Raw genomic sequence first — 13,885 nt, forward strand, 5'->3', positions numbered from 1 at the left:
CAGGATTTTCCTTCCATTTGTTTGTGCCTTCTTCAAGTTCTTTCATCAGTGATTTATAATTTTCAGTGTACAGGTCTTTCACCTCCTTGGTTAAATTTATTCCTAAGTATTTATTATTTTTGATGCTATTGTAAATGGGATTGCTTTCTCAATTTCCTTTTCAGATTATTCATTGTTAGTGTATAGAAACAAAACTGATTTTTGTGTATTGACTTTGTATTCTTCTACTTTGCTGAATTCATTTATTAATTATAACAGTATTTTCTGTGCAAACGTTTGTTTTTTTACATATGAGATTATATCATCTGCAAACAGAAAACATTTTAATCCATCCTTTCCAATTTGGATGACTTTTATGTTTTATTTTTTTCTTGCCTAATTACTCTGCCTAGAACTTCCAATTCTGTTGAATAGAAGTGGTGAAAGTGGGCATCCTTGCCTAGTTCCTGCTCTTAGAGGAAAATCTTTCAAGTCTTACACCACTGAGTATGATATTTGCTGTAGCTTTTTCATATGTGGCTTTTATGATGGTGAGGCAGTTTCCTCCTGTTCCTAGTTGGTTATTTTTATTGTGAAAGGATACTGAATTTTGTCAAATGCCTTTTCTGCCTCTATCTTTATTTTTTTATTTATTTTTTGGCCATGCTGTGCAGCATGTGGGATCTTAGCTCCCCAACCAGGGATTGAACCCACGTCCCCTGCAGTGGAAGCACAGTCTTAACCACTGGACTGCCAGGGAAGTCCCTTTTTCCGCCTCAATTGAGATGATCATGTGTTTTCCTTCATTCTGTTAATGTGGTATATTACATTTATTGATTATGTAAGTTGAGCTGTTCTTGCATCCCAGGGATAAATCCCATTTCAACTTGATGAACTTTTAATGTGCTGTTGAATTTGGTTTGTTAGGATTTTGTTGAGGATTTTTGCATCTATGTTCATCAGAGGTATTTGCTTGTAATTTTCTTTTATAGTGTCCCTGTTGGGCTTTGGTATCAGTGTAATGCTGGCTTTATAGAATGAGTTAGGGAGTGTTCCCTTCTCTTCAATTTTTTGAAAGAGCTCGAGACAGATTGGTATTAATTCTTGACAGGTTTGATAGAATTCACCAGTGAAACCTCAGGTACAGAACCTTTCTTTGTTGGGGTGTTTTTCATTATGATTCAATCTCCTTATTTTTACTGGTTTGTTCAGATTTTATATTTCTTCACAATTCAGTCTTGGTAGGTTGTGTTTCTAGAAATTTATATCTGTCTTCTAGGTTATCCAATTTGTTGGCATATAATTGTTCATAGTAGTATTTTATGATTCTTGTATTTCTGTGGTATCAGTTGTAATGCCTCCTCTTTCATTCCTGACTTTGTTTGCATCTTCTCTCTTTTTACAGTAAGTTTTGCTAAAGTGATAAAGGTTTGTCAATTTTATTTTTTCAGAAAACAGCTCTTGGTTTTATTCACCTTTTCTATTGTTTTCTAATCTCCATTTCATTTATTTTTACTCTTATAATTGCTATTTCCTTCCTTCTGTTAATGCTGGGCTTTATTCTTCTTTTTCTAGTTCCTTGACATGTAAGGTTAGGGTTTTTTTTTTTTTTTTAATATTTATTTATTTAGGCCACACTGGGTTTTAGTTGCAGCATGTAGACTTCTTAGTTGCAGCATGCATGCAGGATCTAGTTCCCCAACCAAGAATCCAACCCAAGCCCCCTGCATTGGGAGCACGGAGTCTGACCCACTGGACCACCATGGAAGTCCTAGGTTGTTTATTTAATGTACACACTTATCACTACAAACTTCCTACTCAGAACTGCTTTTTCTGCATCCCATAAGTTTGGTACTTTTTCCCCCATTTGTTTCAAGACACTTTTTGATGTTCCTTCTGATTTCTTCTTTGACCCATTGGTTGTTCAGGTGTGTGTTAATTTCCCTTTTTGTGTGTGTGAAATTTCCTGTCAATCATTTCCAGTTTCATACCATTACAGTCAGAAGTGATACTTGTTATGATTTCAGTTTTCCTAAATTTGTTAAGGTATGTTTTGTAACCAAATGTATGACATATTCTGGAGAATGTTCCATGTGTGTTTAAGAAGAACGTATATCTTCTGTTGTTGGATGGAATGTTTCATATATATATTTGTTAAGTCCATTTGGTCTAAAGTGCAGTTCAAGTCCAATGGTTCCTTATTGATTTCCTGTCTGGATGCTCTATAGTTGAAAGTGGGATATTAAGGTCTCCTATTATTATTGCATTGCTATCAATTTCTCCCTTCACATGTTAATATTTGCTTTATATATTTAGATGCTGCAATGTTGGGTGCATACATATTTACAATTGTTATATCTTCTTAATGACCCCTTTATCATTATTTCATTATTTAATGACCTTGTCTCTTGTCACATTTTTTAACTTAAAGTCTATATTGTCTGCTAGAAGTATATCTACCCCTGCTCTCTTTTGGTTTCCATTTGCATAGAATATCTTTTTCCATACCTTTGCTTTCAGCCTACAACTGTCATTAAAGCTGGACTGATTATAGGCAGCATCTTGTAGGGTGTTGGGTCTTTTTTTTTTTCCTTCAATTTTAACCCAGTCATCCTCTCTGTATCTTTTGATTAAAAAACTTAATCCATTTACACTTAGTAATTATTAATAGGTAAGGACTTACTATTTCCATGTTGCTAAATGTTTTGATTGTTTTGTAATTCCTGTGTTCCTTTCTTCCTATTTTCCTTTGTGATTTGATAATGTCTGTAATGTTGTGCTTTGATTCCTCTTTATCTTTTGTGTATCTACTATAGGTTTTTGCTTTGTGGTTTCCATGAGACTTACATAAAACATAGTTATTTTTAATTGATAACAATTTAACTTTGATCACATACAAAAACTGTACCGCTTTACACCCATTTTATGTTTTTGATATCACAATTTACATATTTTTATCTTGTGTACCATTAACAAATTACTGTGGCTAAATTTTGTCTTTTAGCTTTTATACTAGAGTTAAGTGATTTACACACTACCATTACAGTATTAAGGTATTCTGAAATTTTTTTGAATTTATTTATTTTTATTGAAGTATAGCTGACCTACAGTATAATGTTAGTTTCAGGTTTACAGCAAAGTGATTAGAATACACATACACACACACACACACACACACACACACACACACACACACACTCCTCTATCCCTTTGGTAACCATAAGCTTGTTCTCTATGTCTGTCTGTTTCTGTTTTGTAAATAAGTTTACTTATACTAATTTTTAGATTCCACATATAAGTGATATAATATTTGTCTTTCTCTGACTTACTTTACTTAGTATGATAATCTCTAGGTCCATCCATGTTGCTGCAAATGGCATTATTTCATTCTTTTTTATAGTGAGTAATAGTCCATTGTATATATATACATCACATCTTCTTTATCCATTCATTTGTTGATGAACACTTAGGCTGCTTCTATGTCTTGGCTACTGTAGTCCTTCTATGAACACTGGGATGCATGTATCTTTTCAAATTAGAGTTTTGTCTTTTCCAGATATATGCCCAGGAGTGGGATTGCTGGTTCATATGGTAACTCTATATTTAGTTTTTAAAGGAACCTCCAAACTGTTTTCTATAGTGGCTGCAGCAATTTACATTCTCATCAACAGTGTAAGAATATTCCCTTTTATTTTATCCAAAATAAAACGTTTATGTTTTTTGCAAATAGTTTCTTTCCAGAAGACAGCCGTCTTCTCATTCTCTTGACAATGTCTTTCGCAGAGGAGAAGTTTTTAATTGCAATGAAGCCTAGCTTATCAATTATTTCTTTCATGGATCATGCCTTTGGTGTTGTATCTAAAAAGCCAAACCCAAGGTCATCTAGATTTTCTCCTATGTTATCTTCTAGAAGTTTTACAATTTTGAGTTTGACGTATAAGTCTACAATCCATTTTAGTTAATTTTTGTGAAGGGTTTAAGGTCTGAGTCTAGATTAATTTTTTGCATGTGGATGTCCAGGTGTTCCAGTACCATTTTTTAATCTGTTCCATTGATCTATTTGTCTATTCTTTTGTATTCAGTGATTTGTATTATCACTGTATTTGGGGGCTCGGTTGTCTGTTGCATATGTTTATAATTGTTATATCTTATTGGTGAATTGACTTTTTTATCATTATATAATGTTCCTCTTTGTCTCTTGTAACAATTTTTGTCTTAATTAGTCTATTTTGTCTAATATTAGTAGAGTGACTCCTGTTCTCTTTTGGATACTGTTTGCATGGAATATCTTTTCCCGTTATTTTACATTCAATTGATTTATGTCTTTGAAACAAAAGTGAGACACCCATAGTTCGATGATGGTGTGAGAAATCAATGCAGTTTGGTAAGCAAATCTATTATAGGTCTGGGTCTCTACTGTATGCTTCCATTTATATAAAGTACAGAAAAAGGCACAAGTGGCCTGAACTGACAGACTCAGGGAGTTATCCCTGAAAGGGAGTGGGTGCAGAAAGTACGAGGGCTTTGGGGGGCTGCCTGCCTTCATTTGCTTTCTCATCTGGATGGTGGCTGCAGAGTGTGTCCATTTTGCAAATATACAGCCAGTGGACACTTGCTTGCACTCCTATGTATGTGTGCTATACTTCACAAACACTTTACGGTAAATAAAACAAATCTTGATTGCTTAAGAGAAGAACAAAATGGATCCTGGTGTGTGTGTGTGACCACTGATTCCTATTGTTCTCATGGAGGCCCACGAGGGGGTGTGCTCATACTATCCAGGCAGGGAGGCCTTTTCCGTGGGTAAGGTACTGTGGCATTGCCATTTGCTTAGGAGGAGCTCTGTGTATGTGGGGGGGGTGGGTGGCGGGGAGGAGGGAACCTCCGCTCCAGGGACCTAGGCTTACCAAGGCAAGTTCATGGATGACTGAGGTGAACTCACAAGACCCAGTGTGCTTTCCCACAAGAAATTTGACAAAATGATAACACATCACTCTTCCAGCTCTGTTTGGGCACAAATGAATGGTGAACACAGAGGCAAACCTGATGGCATCTGATCCCTGCCAAAATTCCACACCAGGTGATGTCAGACCGAAGGCATATCTGTTTTCCCAGGAAGCTCCCAAAGGCAGAAAGCAGTGTCTCCAAGCTGGCGCTGTTGTTTCCAGCTCTGGTAACCTGCTTGGGTGTGTGGGGGTGAAAACCACTGCAGGGAGATGGAGGAGGTGGCAGGAATGGGGACATTCCCTCTCGGAAAGGAAGACTGAGTGGAAAGCCTTTCAGCTCCAACTGCCCCCTCCCACAGGCTCCCCAGGACCCCACTCACTCAGGAGCCTGCCACTCCTGAAGAAGCACATGTTCAAGGACCTGAAGCACACTGAGGGGTAGGGAAGGCCTCAGCATGTGTGCTTGTGCAAATCAAACAACCCAAAAAGCAGGACTGGGCCAAGGGCCGGGTGGTATCCCCACCTGAAAAAGAGCCTGCCCTGCTCAGCTCACTGCCAATGCCCCCTCCTCCTGGGGGTCTCCTCCAGATCTGTCGCAGGCTCTCTTCCCAACCTCTTCCAGGGGTCTGTTGGGATGACAGGCCAGTAGGGAAAGAAGACTCCTTCTAGCTCCTGAGTTAGAAAAACAATTCTCTTTGGAAAGAAAGTTTCAAACTGAACATGGGTCCACGCTACTAAAGTGCGATGGGTGGGGATCGTCAGAAGGAGGGGCCTCTCAGTGACCATGAAGCCAAGGGAGACTCCAGGTGGAGGGAGGGGTCCTGGGGAGATGCCAGGGTGGCAGGATCCTGACCTCAGACAGCCTCCCCAAGGGAAGCCCTGAGATTTGGGTGAAATCACTCAGGCCTGACTGAGACCATCAGAAGGAGAGGTGGCAAACTGTCCCTAAGACTTCCTATTCCCTCAGACATGATTTGTACCCTATGCTCACACTCACAAGCAATCACTGGGACGGGCTCAGCGTGCCTTGAACACATTCCTGCAGGTGAACATGGTTTTGTGTTGACAAACAAGTAACTCTTGTTGCCTCTGCACCTACTCATTCCTGGGTACAAAGAGCAAGAGTTTGGAGGGCAAAGGATCCCTCGTCATGCAAATCTCTTTGTTTCCTGGTCAGTACAATGCAAAGGCAATGTGCTCTCACTGCCACGCTGCTGGGTGCTCATGACACCTGACGCCCGTCACGGGAGGCACCCCCTGTCTCCCCTTCCCCCCATGCCTCCTGAGATGGGCCCCAGGTTGCTTCCAGTTTCCACCACCAGGGTTAATGATAGGCTGGTTTTCTTGTTTTAGGTGCTGGAATTATAGTGCATTGCTGGACCCCCAGTCATCTGGAGCAGGGGGTCAGAGCAGCCACAGAGAACAAGTCTTGTGCTTTGTCTTTTTATTATTCTTTATTTACTGGTCCTACCAACGTGACCCTTTACCCAGGCCCACTGTTCCTATGTGCACTGGCTTTACAGACATTTGCGCCATATTTCTGTGTCCCAAGTTGTGACTGATTTCTCCTTCCTATTCCTTTTCCATGCTGTGCCTCATTTTCTCAGAATCTGAAGGCATTTTTGTTTGTTTGGGTCTGTGTAAAGGTTCCTTGGCAGGAGAACATGCATATGATCTTAAAATAAAGACAACATTCTGACACTAAGGTAATGCACAGAAAAAATACAGTACACAGACATCATTGCAAATAAATACCCCGTACAGATGAAGTTTTTGTAAATGTAACATTATTTCTTATGAATCAACACTGTAAGAGAAGGTAAAAATAGGGGTCCCTACAACTAGGAATAAAAATGCTTATTCCAGGAAACAGAATTCTTCTATTCTTGCTACTTATATTATTATAATTTGTCCTGTATTTTGGAGGAGAGAGGACACTTTTTCTTCTTCCTCCTCCTCGAGTACCAATTTGACCACTTGCACAACCTCACTCAGCAAATCAGGACAGGACACAGATCTGGTTTGCTAAGGAGCTTTAGTGACTTCTGTTTCCTGAAATTAACAGTGATTAGTTACACCAAGCAAGAGAATATATAATGCCTCTCTCTCACATTTGCAAAGAATACTATGGCTAGCCCTCACCCCAATGCACGAGGCCGACGGTGCCGGCTCCCCTGCCACCCGCCCCACTCTTCACAAACGTGGCGTGTTGTTCACATAGCTTGCTTAGCTTGTCCCATAAAGTCCATTTGGTTCCCAAAGCACACTCAAGGTTTGTGTTCACTTTCATTTTCTCAGCCCCTGAATTTGCAAGGATCTGCACAGTAAAGAATCACTGACTAACAGAATTTTGCACAATTGCTGTTTTCTTTCCCTCAATGAAGATGCCCAGGGTCAGGTTAGAAGGTGTGCACCTGTTCACACTGATTGGTCCACACTGGCCTTCAACATTCCCAACTAGCTCTTCACTGTCCATTTTAGAGAATAAACTATGCTGGGACACCTCCCTAAACTGATGAAGGCACTACTGGCAATGATTGCTAACAAAAAGGCGTTGAAATATAACACCCTAAAAATCGACGACTGTAGAATTTTCTAAGTGTACCACAATTTGGCACAACAACCAGAGTAACAAAACAATTCCAATTTGGAATTTCACTGGTACAGTTGTATAAAATTCTGTTAATCAGTCATGCTTCACAATGTCCTAAAACCCAGAAAACTCTGGAATTTGTAGGTAATACTACTCATTCAATAATTTATCTTTTTGTTTTCAAGTGCCTTTTACTGTTTAACCAGAGCAAAGGTCAAGTTTTCTTCTTGTTACATTGAACTATTCCTAAGAATAATAATAATACAATATGAAAAACCCCAGAATCCGAATACCCTGGATTTCTTAATGAACATGGCATTTAAAATCTGTAATTTCAAACATGAACCACAATGCCGTATAATTAAAAGGCTGCTGAACCACAGCGTGGATACATTTAGCCGGGCTCCTTACCAAGTTGAAGCCTTCACCTAAACAGTCTAGAGCTACACGCTAGGAGGACACATCTGTGCCGCGTGCTGATATCAGATCAACACACCGTTGGGAGCTACAGGACCACGAGACAGACTACGGCATCTGAGACGGTCTCTACGCCAGGGATGAAGGAAGCAAATATAATATCAAAATATCAAAAGTGCACAGGTGGATTGGGTAAAAAAGGAGTATCTGTAATAGGGAGACCCCAGTGGTGAGTGTTTCTAGAGGGTTCCTAAGCAAGCCTGGTGGTCGCTGTCCAAGCAGGTTCTTCAGCGCCTGTACAAAGGCCTTTCCAAGCAGCAGCTGGTGGCATTCTCAACATTAAAGCTTTTATTTCCTCTGCCATTAAAAACTTGGGGAATGCTATTTTGAAAAGAATTGCAGTAGCATATCCAAAAACGTTTCTAAGTGGACTTTTAGGCTGCCCTTCCTTCCTCTGCGTGGGCCCATGGGAGAGGAGGGGAGGGGGCTGCAGTGTGACAGGGCCGGCGGCCGAGTCCTCCCAGCAGCTACTCTACAGCTGAAAATGGGAGAAAACAAGAAAACGTTAGAACCGGTCACCCACCAGACAACTAAAGCTCTCACCGAGCTGTGAGGGCATGGCTGTGTTAGTTGGCAGCAGAGAAGACCTGCACATGTTAGGGGGCGCCGCTGGCCCCGAGTACCTCATGAAGACCCTTTACTTGACAAGTATGGAGAGAAGCTGTGGGCCAGGCTTGGCAAGGAGGCAGAAGCAGTATGCGGCGCCAGCAGGCAGCCATGCCCCTGGAAGTCCTGCTTGCAGAGGGGAGATGGCCTGACATCTTCTCAAGTGGGAGGGGAATCCAAGACCTGACATCCCATCTGCAAAACAGCCTGGAGCTGGGTATAGGCACACAGAAGGGACAGGTATGGTCCATCCTGTATATTTTCACTCCGCGGTTTGCAAAACCCAAGTTGGTCTGGGTAGCACCTGGCATCTGGTGGGAATTGAGACATGCTTGGGAACTAAGGGAAAGAGTGGAATGGGGGTAGATAGCTGTGTGCAGGGACAATGAAAATTCCCCCTCTGGGCCTCAGAGAGAGGAGGCAAAGAGCTATTCAGGGAGACTGCAGCTTCATGGCTGGTGGGCCCCATGGATGACATGGAGAGAAACACTGACAGAAGTTCGGCTGCCAAAGCTGTTGGTGTGGGTGCAGCTTCTGAGCATGGGGGAGTACTATGGCTGCCTTTCCTGCCTGTCACCACCTCTGGAATTGCACTGATGATCAAGAACCATATTCCTCCTACCGTGAATCCTGAAACTAGCCCTGGGTCCATTCAAGGTTCCCTTCCCACACCAGGCCGGGCTTCAGTTAATAGCTGTGGGACCCAGTCCCTCATTTCAGCCTGGCCCGCTGGTAACTCAAGCTCAGGTTGGGGATTTCCACAGCCCTGTTTCTTGTAGTCTGAAGCTCCCTGAGAGGAAGGCCTGATAATGGGCAGAGAGTGAAAAAATCTAACTGGAAGCTGGGGACACTCTAAGTACAAAAGAATGGGCTTCTTGTGAGGACAGAGGTCTGGCCAGGCACTTGGGAAGTTTTTCTCATTGGAAAAAACCCAAGCCTTGGCCTGATGATTTGTCACCTTGCAGGCCACCAGACAAGCGTACAAATCTCAGAAAGAGAAACTGAGGCTGCTGAGCTCTGGTCTGGGGTGTGGCTAGGTATGCCTGTGCCTCTTGAGCATGACCGGTGCCCAGTGCACGTGTACGTCTGGGCTGGAGGAAATGGGCCACAGGGCTGCTCTTCCTCTGGGTTTAGGGGAAGGAATTCTGTAATTCTGTCCCAAATATAAACTGTAACGAGATGCTGCACAAACTACAAAATAATTCTCTCCGTAATCGGTACCAAGCACAGAGTGTCCTCCGAGGCTGCACCTGGGATTCAGGCTGGAACCTCTAACACTGGTTTCTGGGTGCCGGGGCAGTACAACTGCATTAGACACATGCAGGGAACATGCAAGTTTCAATGCAAGTTCTGCCCCTCCCAGTGGAAGCCAATGGCACCCGGGCCCTGGGAAGCCACATTTTTGCAAGGACACGTGGCTCCAACCCCACCTTGACCACCCCTCCAAGAGAGCAGCTGCTGTGAAGGGTGGTCCCGAGGGGTGAGAAACAGACACAAAGCTTGCAGTATCCAGGTGGAGCAGCAGGCTGCCTCTGATAAATTCTTCCCTCTGTGCATTAGTCACAGTTAAGACCAGCCTAGCACCATGGTCCCGCTGCTGCCAGGTTAGTTGAGGTGAAGCGGACAGGTGATATGCGGCAGGTTAGCTGCAGCGTGTACCCTTGCGGCCCTAATCGCAGTAAACGTTATATTTCTCGCCACAGAGCACCTGGGCAGCAAGCCCAGCACCCTCAGCCCTGTCACTAGCGCAGGCGCAGGTGTGACTTACGCTCGGGGTGCCAGGCTTGGCCTTGGGGGTGGCCTTGGCACGGCTTCGCCGGGTCTGCTCATGGTCCAGCTCAAGCAGCTCCAGCCGCTGGGTCAGCGCCAGCTTCTGCTGGATGGCCATGCGCAGCAGCGAGTTGAGTGTCTTCTTTTCGTCCTCAGCAGCTGCCAGCTGCCGCTGCATCTCATCCAACTGTGTGATGTACTCGTCACACCTGCGGGGACGCGAGAGGCGAGAGCGTGGCTGAAGGACCTGGGAGAGCCAGCAGCGTGTGTGATCACGGCTCCCATACTGAGGGCTCCAGAAGGTGAGCAGACCCCATGTGCTCACTGGGCTAGAAACGAAGAGGATGTGCCCCTCGGAAGTTTGGCTTTCCCTGGGAGGGGCTCTCTGAAGCCAGTTTTCACTAAAGGAGGTGGTGGCTGCCCTTCAAGGCCTCCAGGTGGCTCAGGGGCAGCGGGCTGGAGGTGTGATATCACCTGGCTCTCAGGATGTGCGGATAAACCCGAGGGCAGGAATCGGCTTGTTCCCGGAATAGCCCAGGCACACAGTAGGTGCTTAGTAAGTCTAGAACAAATGGCTAGCCAGAGCCTGGGAAAAGCACATGTGGATGTCATAAACAGCCCTATTTTAGTATCTGCTGAGCTGTGACACATGCTCCCCACCTAGGTAAGGAGCTGGGAGAGATATGCCCACCCTGGGTCTGTCCCTGAGGGAGGGAGTGCGGCCTGGGTGAAGGGGATGGTGGGCACACCCACCCTACACGCCCATCCACCAAGGCCAAGGACCATCAGCACGTTTTAACCCTTGCCCCGAGGTCTGTGATCTCGGCACCATCTGAGAAGTCAGGCTTTTAAATAAAGCAAGTTGAGGAAGCGAGGGTCAACGTTCTATGTGCTGAGGACTAACTGTGAGATCTTTCCCAAGCACTTTGCTCAGGAGGAAAGAAAGCTTCCAGAGAGGCCTGGAAGCTTCTTTCTTTGTCTTTGCCCCCTCCTCCCACATCGTTGAAATGCAGGGAGTGCCCAGCACCCTGGCACAAGGCAAAGTAGGTCCTGAGCTCAGTTTCAACCCTGTTTAACCCAGAGCCCTGACTGACACTGGCCAGCAGATGGCCCCATGCCTCTCTGAATAGGGAAACACCCAGAAGCGGGCCCCAAAAGCAGCCTCCAGCTCTGCACCTGCCCGGTTCCCTGACCACAGGACTGGCCTAAAGAAAGACACCGCCCGCCACCCCCACAAACTCTAACTGGTAGGGTCAGAGGGGCAGCACTGGGACCCCGCCCCTGCTGGGAGGGGAACCTTCCTTCTAAATACACGAACTTCCCACCAAGTTCTGGGGGCAAACTCATTTGTTATCACTGGCTTGCCCACTTGCCCGTTTCTCCTTCGAAGCTCATGTCTCCAGCCTGGCCATAAGACCCACTCTTTTAGCTTTCTGCTTCCAACTTTCTCATCTTAGGTGTAAAGTGGAGACAAAACTGGGCCCCTGGGTTTTCACCCAGCAGAAATGCAATTACCCACAGGCCAGGCTCCTGGGCTGCTGAGCAGCGAAAGGAACAGTAAGCGTTACCTGGTGGCGAACATGGCACGCAGTGAGGAGAAGGTGGCCGCGTCCTCCTTGAGGGCCTTGAGCTCATTGCGCAGCTTCATCATGGTCTCGGTCACCATGGCCTTCTCGTTCTCGTACTTGCTCTTTAGGTTGGCGAGGGCCACCTCTGCCGTCTGGGGGGTCAGAGATGCAAAAGACGGGCAGGTGAGGGGCGTCAGGAGGGGTGTGCTGCCTCAGTGCCACAGACCAAGACCCCAGCCAGCCCTGGGGCCTCTCAAAGGCCTCAGCCCCTCCCCACAGCATTGAGGTGAGGTTTTCTCACATCCTTCCTTCAGTAGCAGGAACAGCACGGGACAGGAGGCCAGGGAGGGTGAGAAACCCCCCGCCCACGTGCCCACCCCTGCTGGACCCGAGCGCCATGCACACCTGCTTGTTGGCCTTGAGCACCGTGCGCAGCGTGGTGATCTGCTCCCGCTTGGTGCTGAGCAGCGACTTCAGCTTCAGGATCTCCTCCATGAGTGCCTCCCGGTCCTTGTCCGCAGCTGGGCCCAGCTCCTGTGAGGTCAGGCGCTGCCGCGACAGCTCCGTGGTGCGGTCCACGGCTGCCTGCAGGTGCCTGATCTGGTCACGGATGATGGCGATCAGGTTGTAGATGTTCATGGGCTCCCGGCGTGGGTCACTCAGGGGCAAGGGCAGTGAGGAGCCAGGTGAGGGGCTGCTGTCCCTGGCCCTACCCTCTGCGGCAGGCGGCCCCTTGGGCAGGACAGGTGAGCGACGCCCGCGGGCCTCAGGGCTGCAGCTGCCGGCGCCAGCCGGGCCCTCTCGGTAGTAGTCCAGCACCACACGGGTGGGCGTCTCGTTGTTGCACATGCACACGTGGTGGTAGAGGTTGGCCAGCTCCTCACTGAAGGTCACCAGCTCGTCCTGGGCCACGCTCAGGCTGCCTTGTGTCTCGCCTGCGACGTCGCTCACCTTCTTCAGCTCCATCTGCAGCCGGGACAGGAGCTCGCGGTCCTGGCGGCTGGCCTTCTCCAACAGGGAGACCTTCTCAGTGAGCGCCTGGCTTTCGGCCTCATGCCGGCCCTTCTCCTCGGTGTGCTGGGCCTCGCTGGCCTCGTGTGCACTGCGCAGGGCCTTCAGCTGCTCCCGAAGCTCCCCAGCCTCTGCCAGGGCCACACGGTACTTGCAGGCCAGGATCTCAGGCCCATTGATGTCCACCTCATAGTAGTCACCATCCTCATGGCTGTCTCGCTCCTTCTCACTGTCCAGGGCCGTCCGCCGCTCCTTGCTGGCCTGCAGGCGCCTCAGAGCACTCAGGTTCTCTGTGAGGCGGCTCACCTCCTCCTGCTGCTCCGACAGGGCCCCTCGGGCCTGCTCCAGCTGCTTCTGTGTGTCCTGCAGCGTTGCCAGCAGGCCCACCTTCTCCCGCTCCATCTGCGAAGGCACAGAAAGGGCCCGTCAACAGCCCACAGGAGTACTTGAGCTCAGAGGACCCCTGGACAGTCCCAGTAGTGACTCCATCCATGCCATGACCATCACCCTGCTAGCCTCCCTGTGATAAATTCGGGTGGAGGTGTCATGTGTGGGGCTATGATGGCTCTTCCCCCTGACCAGATGCTTGCGGGGTTGGGTGAGTCCCTCCTCAGAGACACGCAGCGAACCAAGGGGCTGTGGTGCAGACCCTGGGATTCTGTTCAGTCGGGGCAGGAAACCCTGACGTGACGTGACGTGTCTACAGGACACAGCATGGGAAACTACACGCAGGGACCTCAGACAGACATAAGAAAACCTCTGGTGGTGCCCAAACTTGTAACCAGAAACCTAATTCTCTGGGCACCTTCCACCTATAATGCTGCAATTCCACTTAGGTTAACAATACAGAATTACCTATGTAAAAGAAATGTAAGTAAAAGAAGGTGCATAGCATTGACAAAGTGTCAGGAAAGCGCTGTCCTGGTGACCAGCAG

The 13,885-nt window shown here is 46.8% G+C and overlaps 1 protein-coding gene across 2 annotated transcripts in view; it reads right to left on the bottom strand.

Moving 5' to 3' along the window:
* Positions 1-6,344: 6,344 nt before the first annotated feature.
* BICD2 (BICD cargo adaptor 2) overlaps positions 6,345-13,885 on the bottom strand; it is a 54,937-nt gene continuing 47,396 nt past the window's right edge. The window contains exons 5-8 of one of the 2 annotated variants that reach the window (XM_057548843.1): positions 12,345-13,352; positions 11,940-12,091; positions 10,370-10,580; positions 6,345-8,473 (exon numbers count right to left, since the gene is read on the bottom strand). In XM_057548843.1, the coding sequence (XP_057404826.1) occupies positions 8,468-8,473; positions 10,370-10,580; positions 11,940-12,091; positions 12,345-13,352 (1,377 nt within the window). In that variant the 3' untranslated portion in view covers positions 6,345-8,467. The other variant, XM_057548842.1, reaches the window with a different exon arrangement.

The sequence above is a fragment of the Balaenoptera acutorostrata genome, chromosome 6 (genome assembly GCF_949987535.1).
Source record: "Balaenoptera acutorostrata chromosome 6, mBalAcu1.1, whole genome shotgun sequence".
NCBI classification, from domain to species: Eukaryota; Metazoa; Chordata; class Mammalia; order Artiodactyla; family Balaenopteridae; genus Balaenoptera; species Balaenoptera acutorostrata.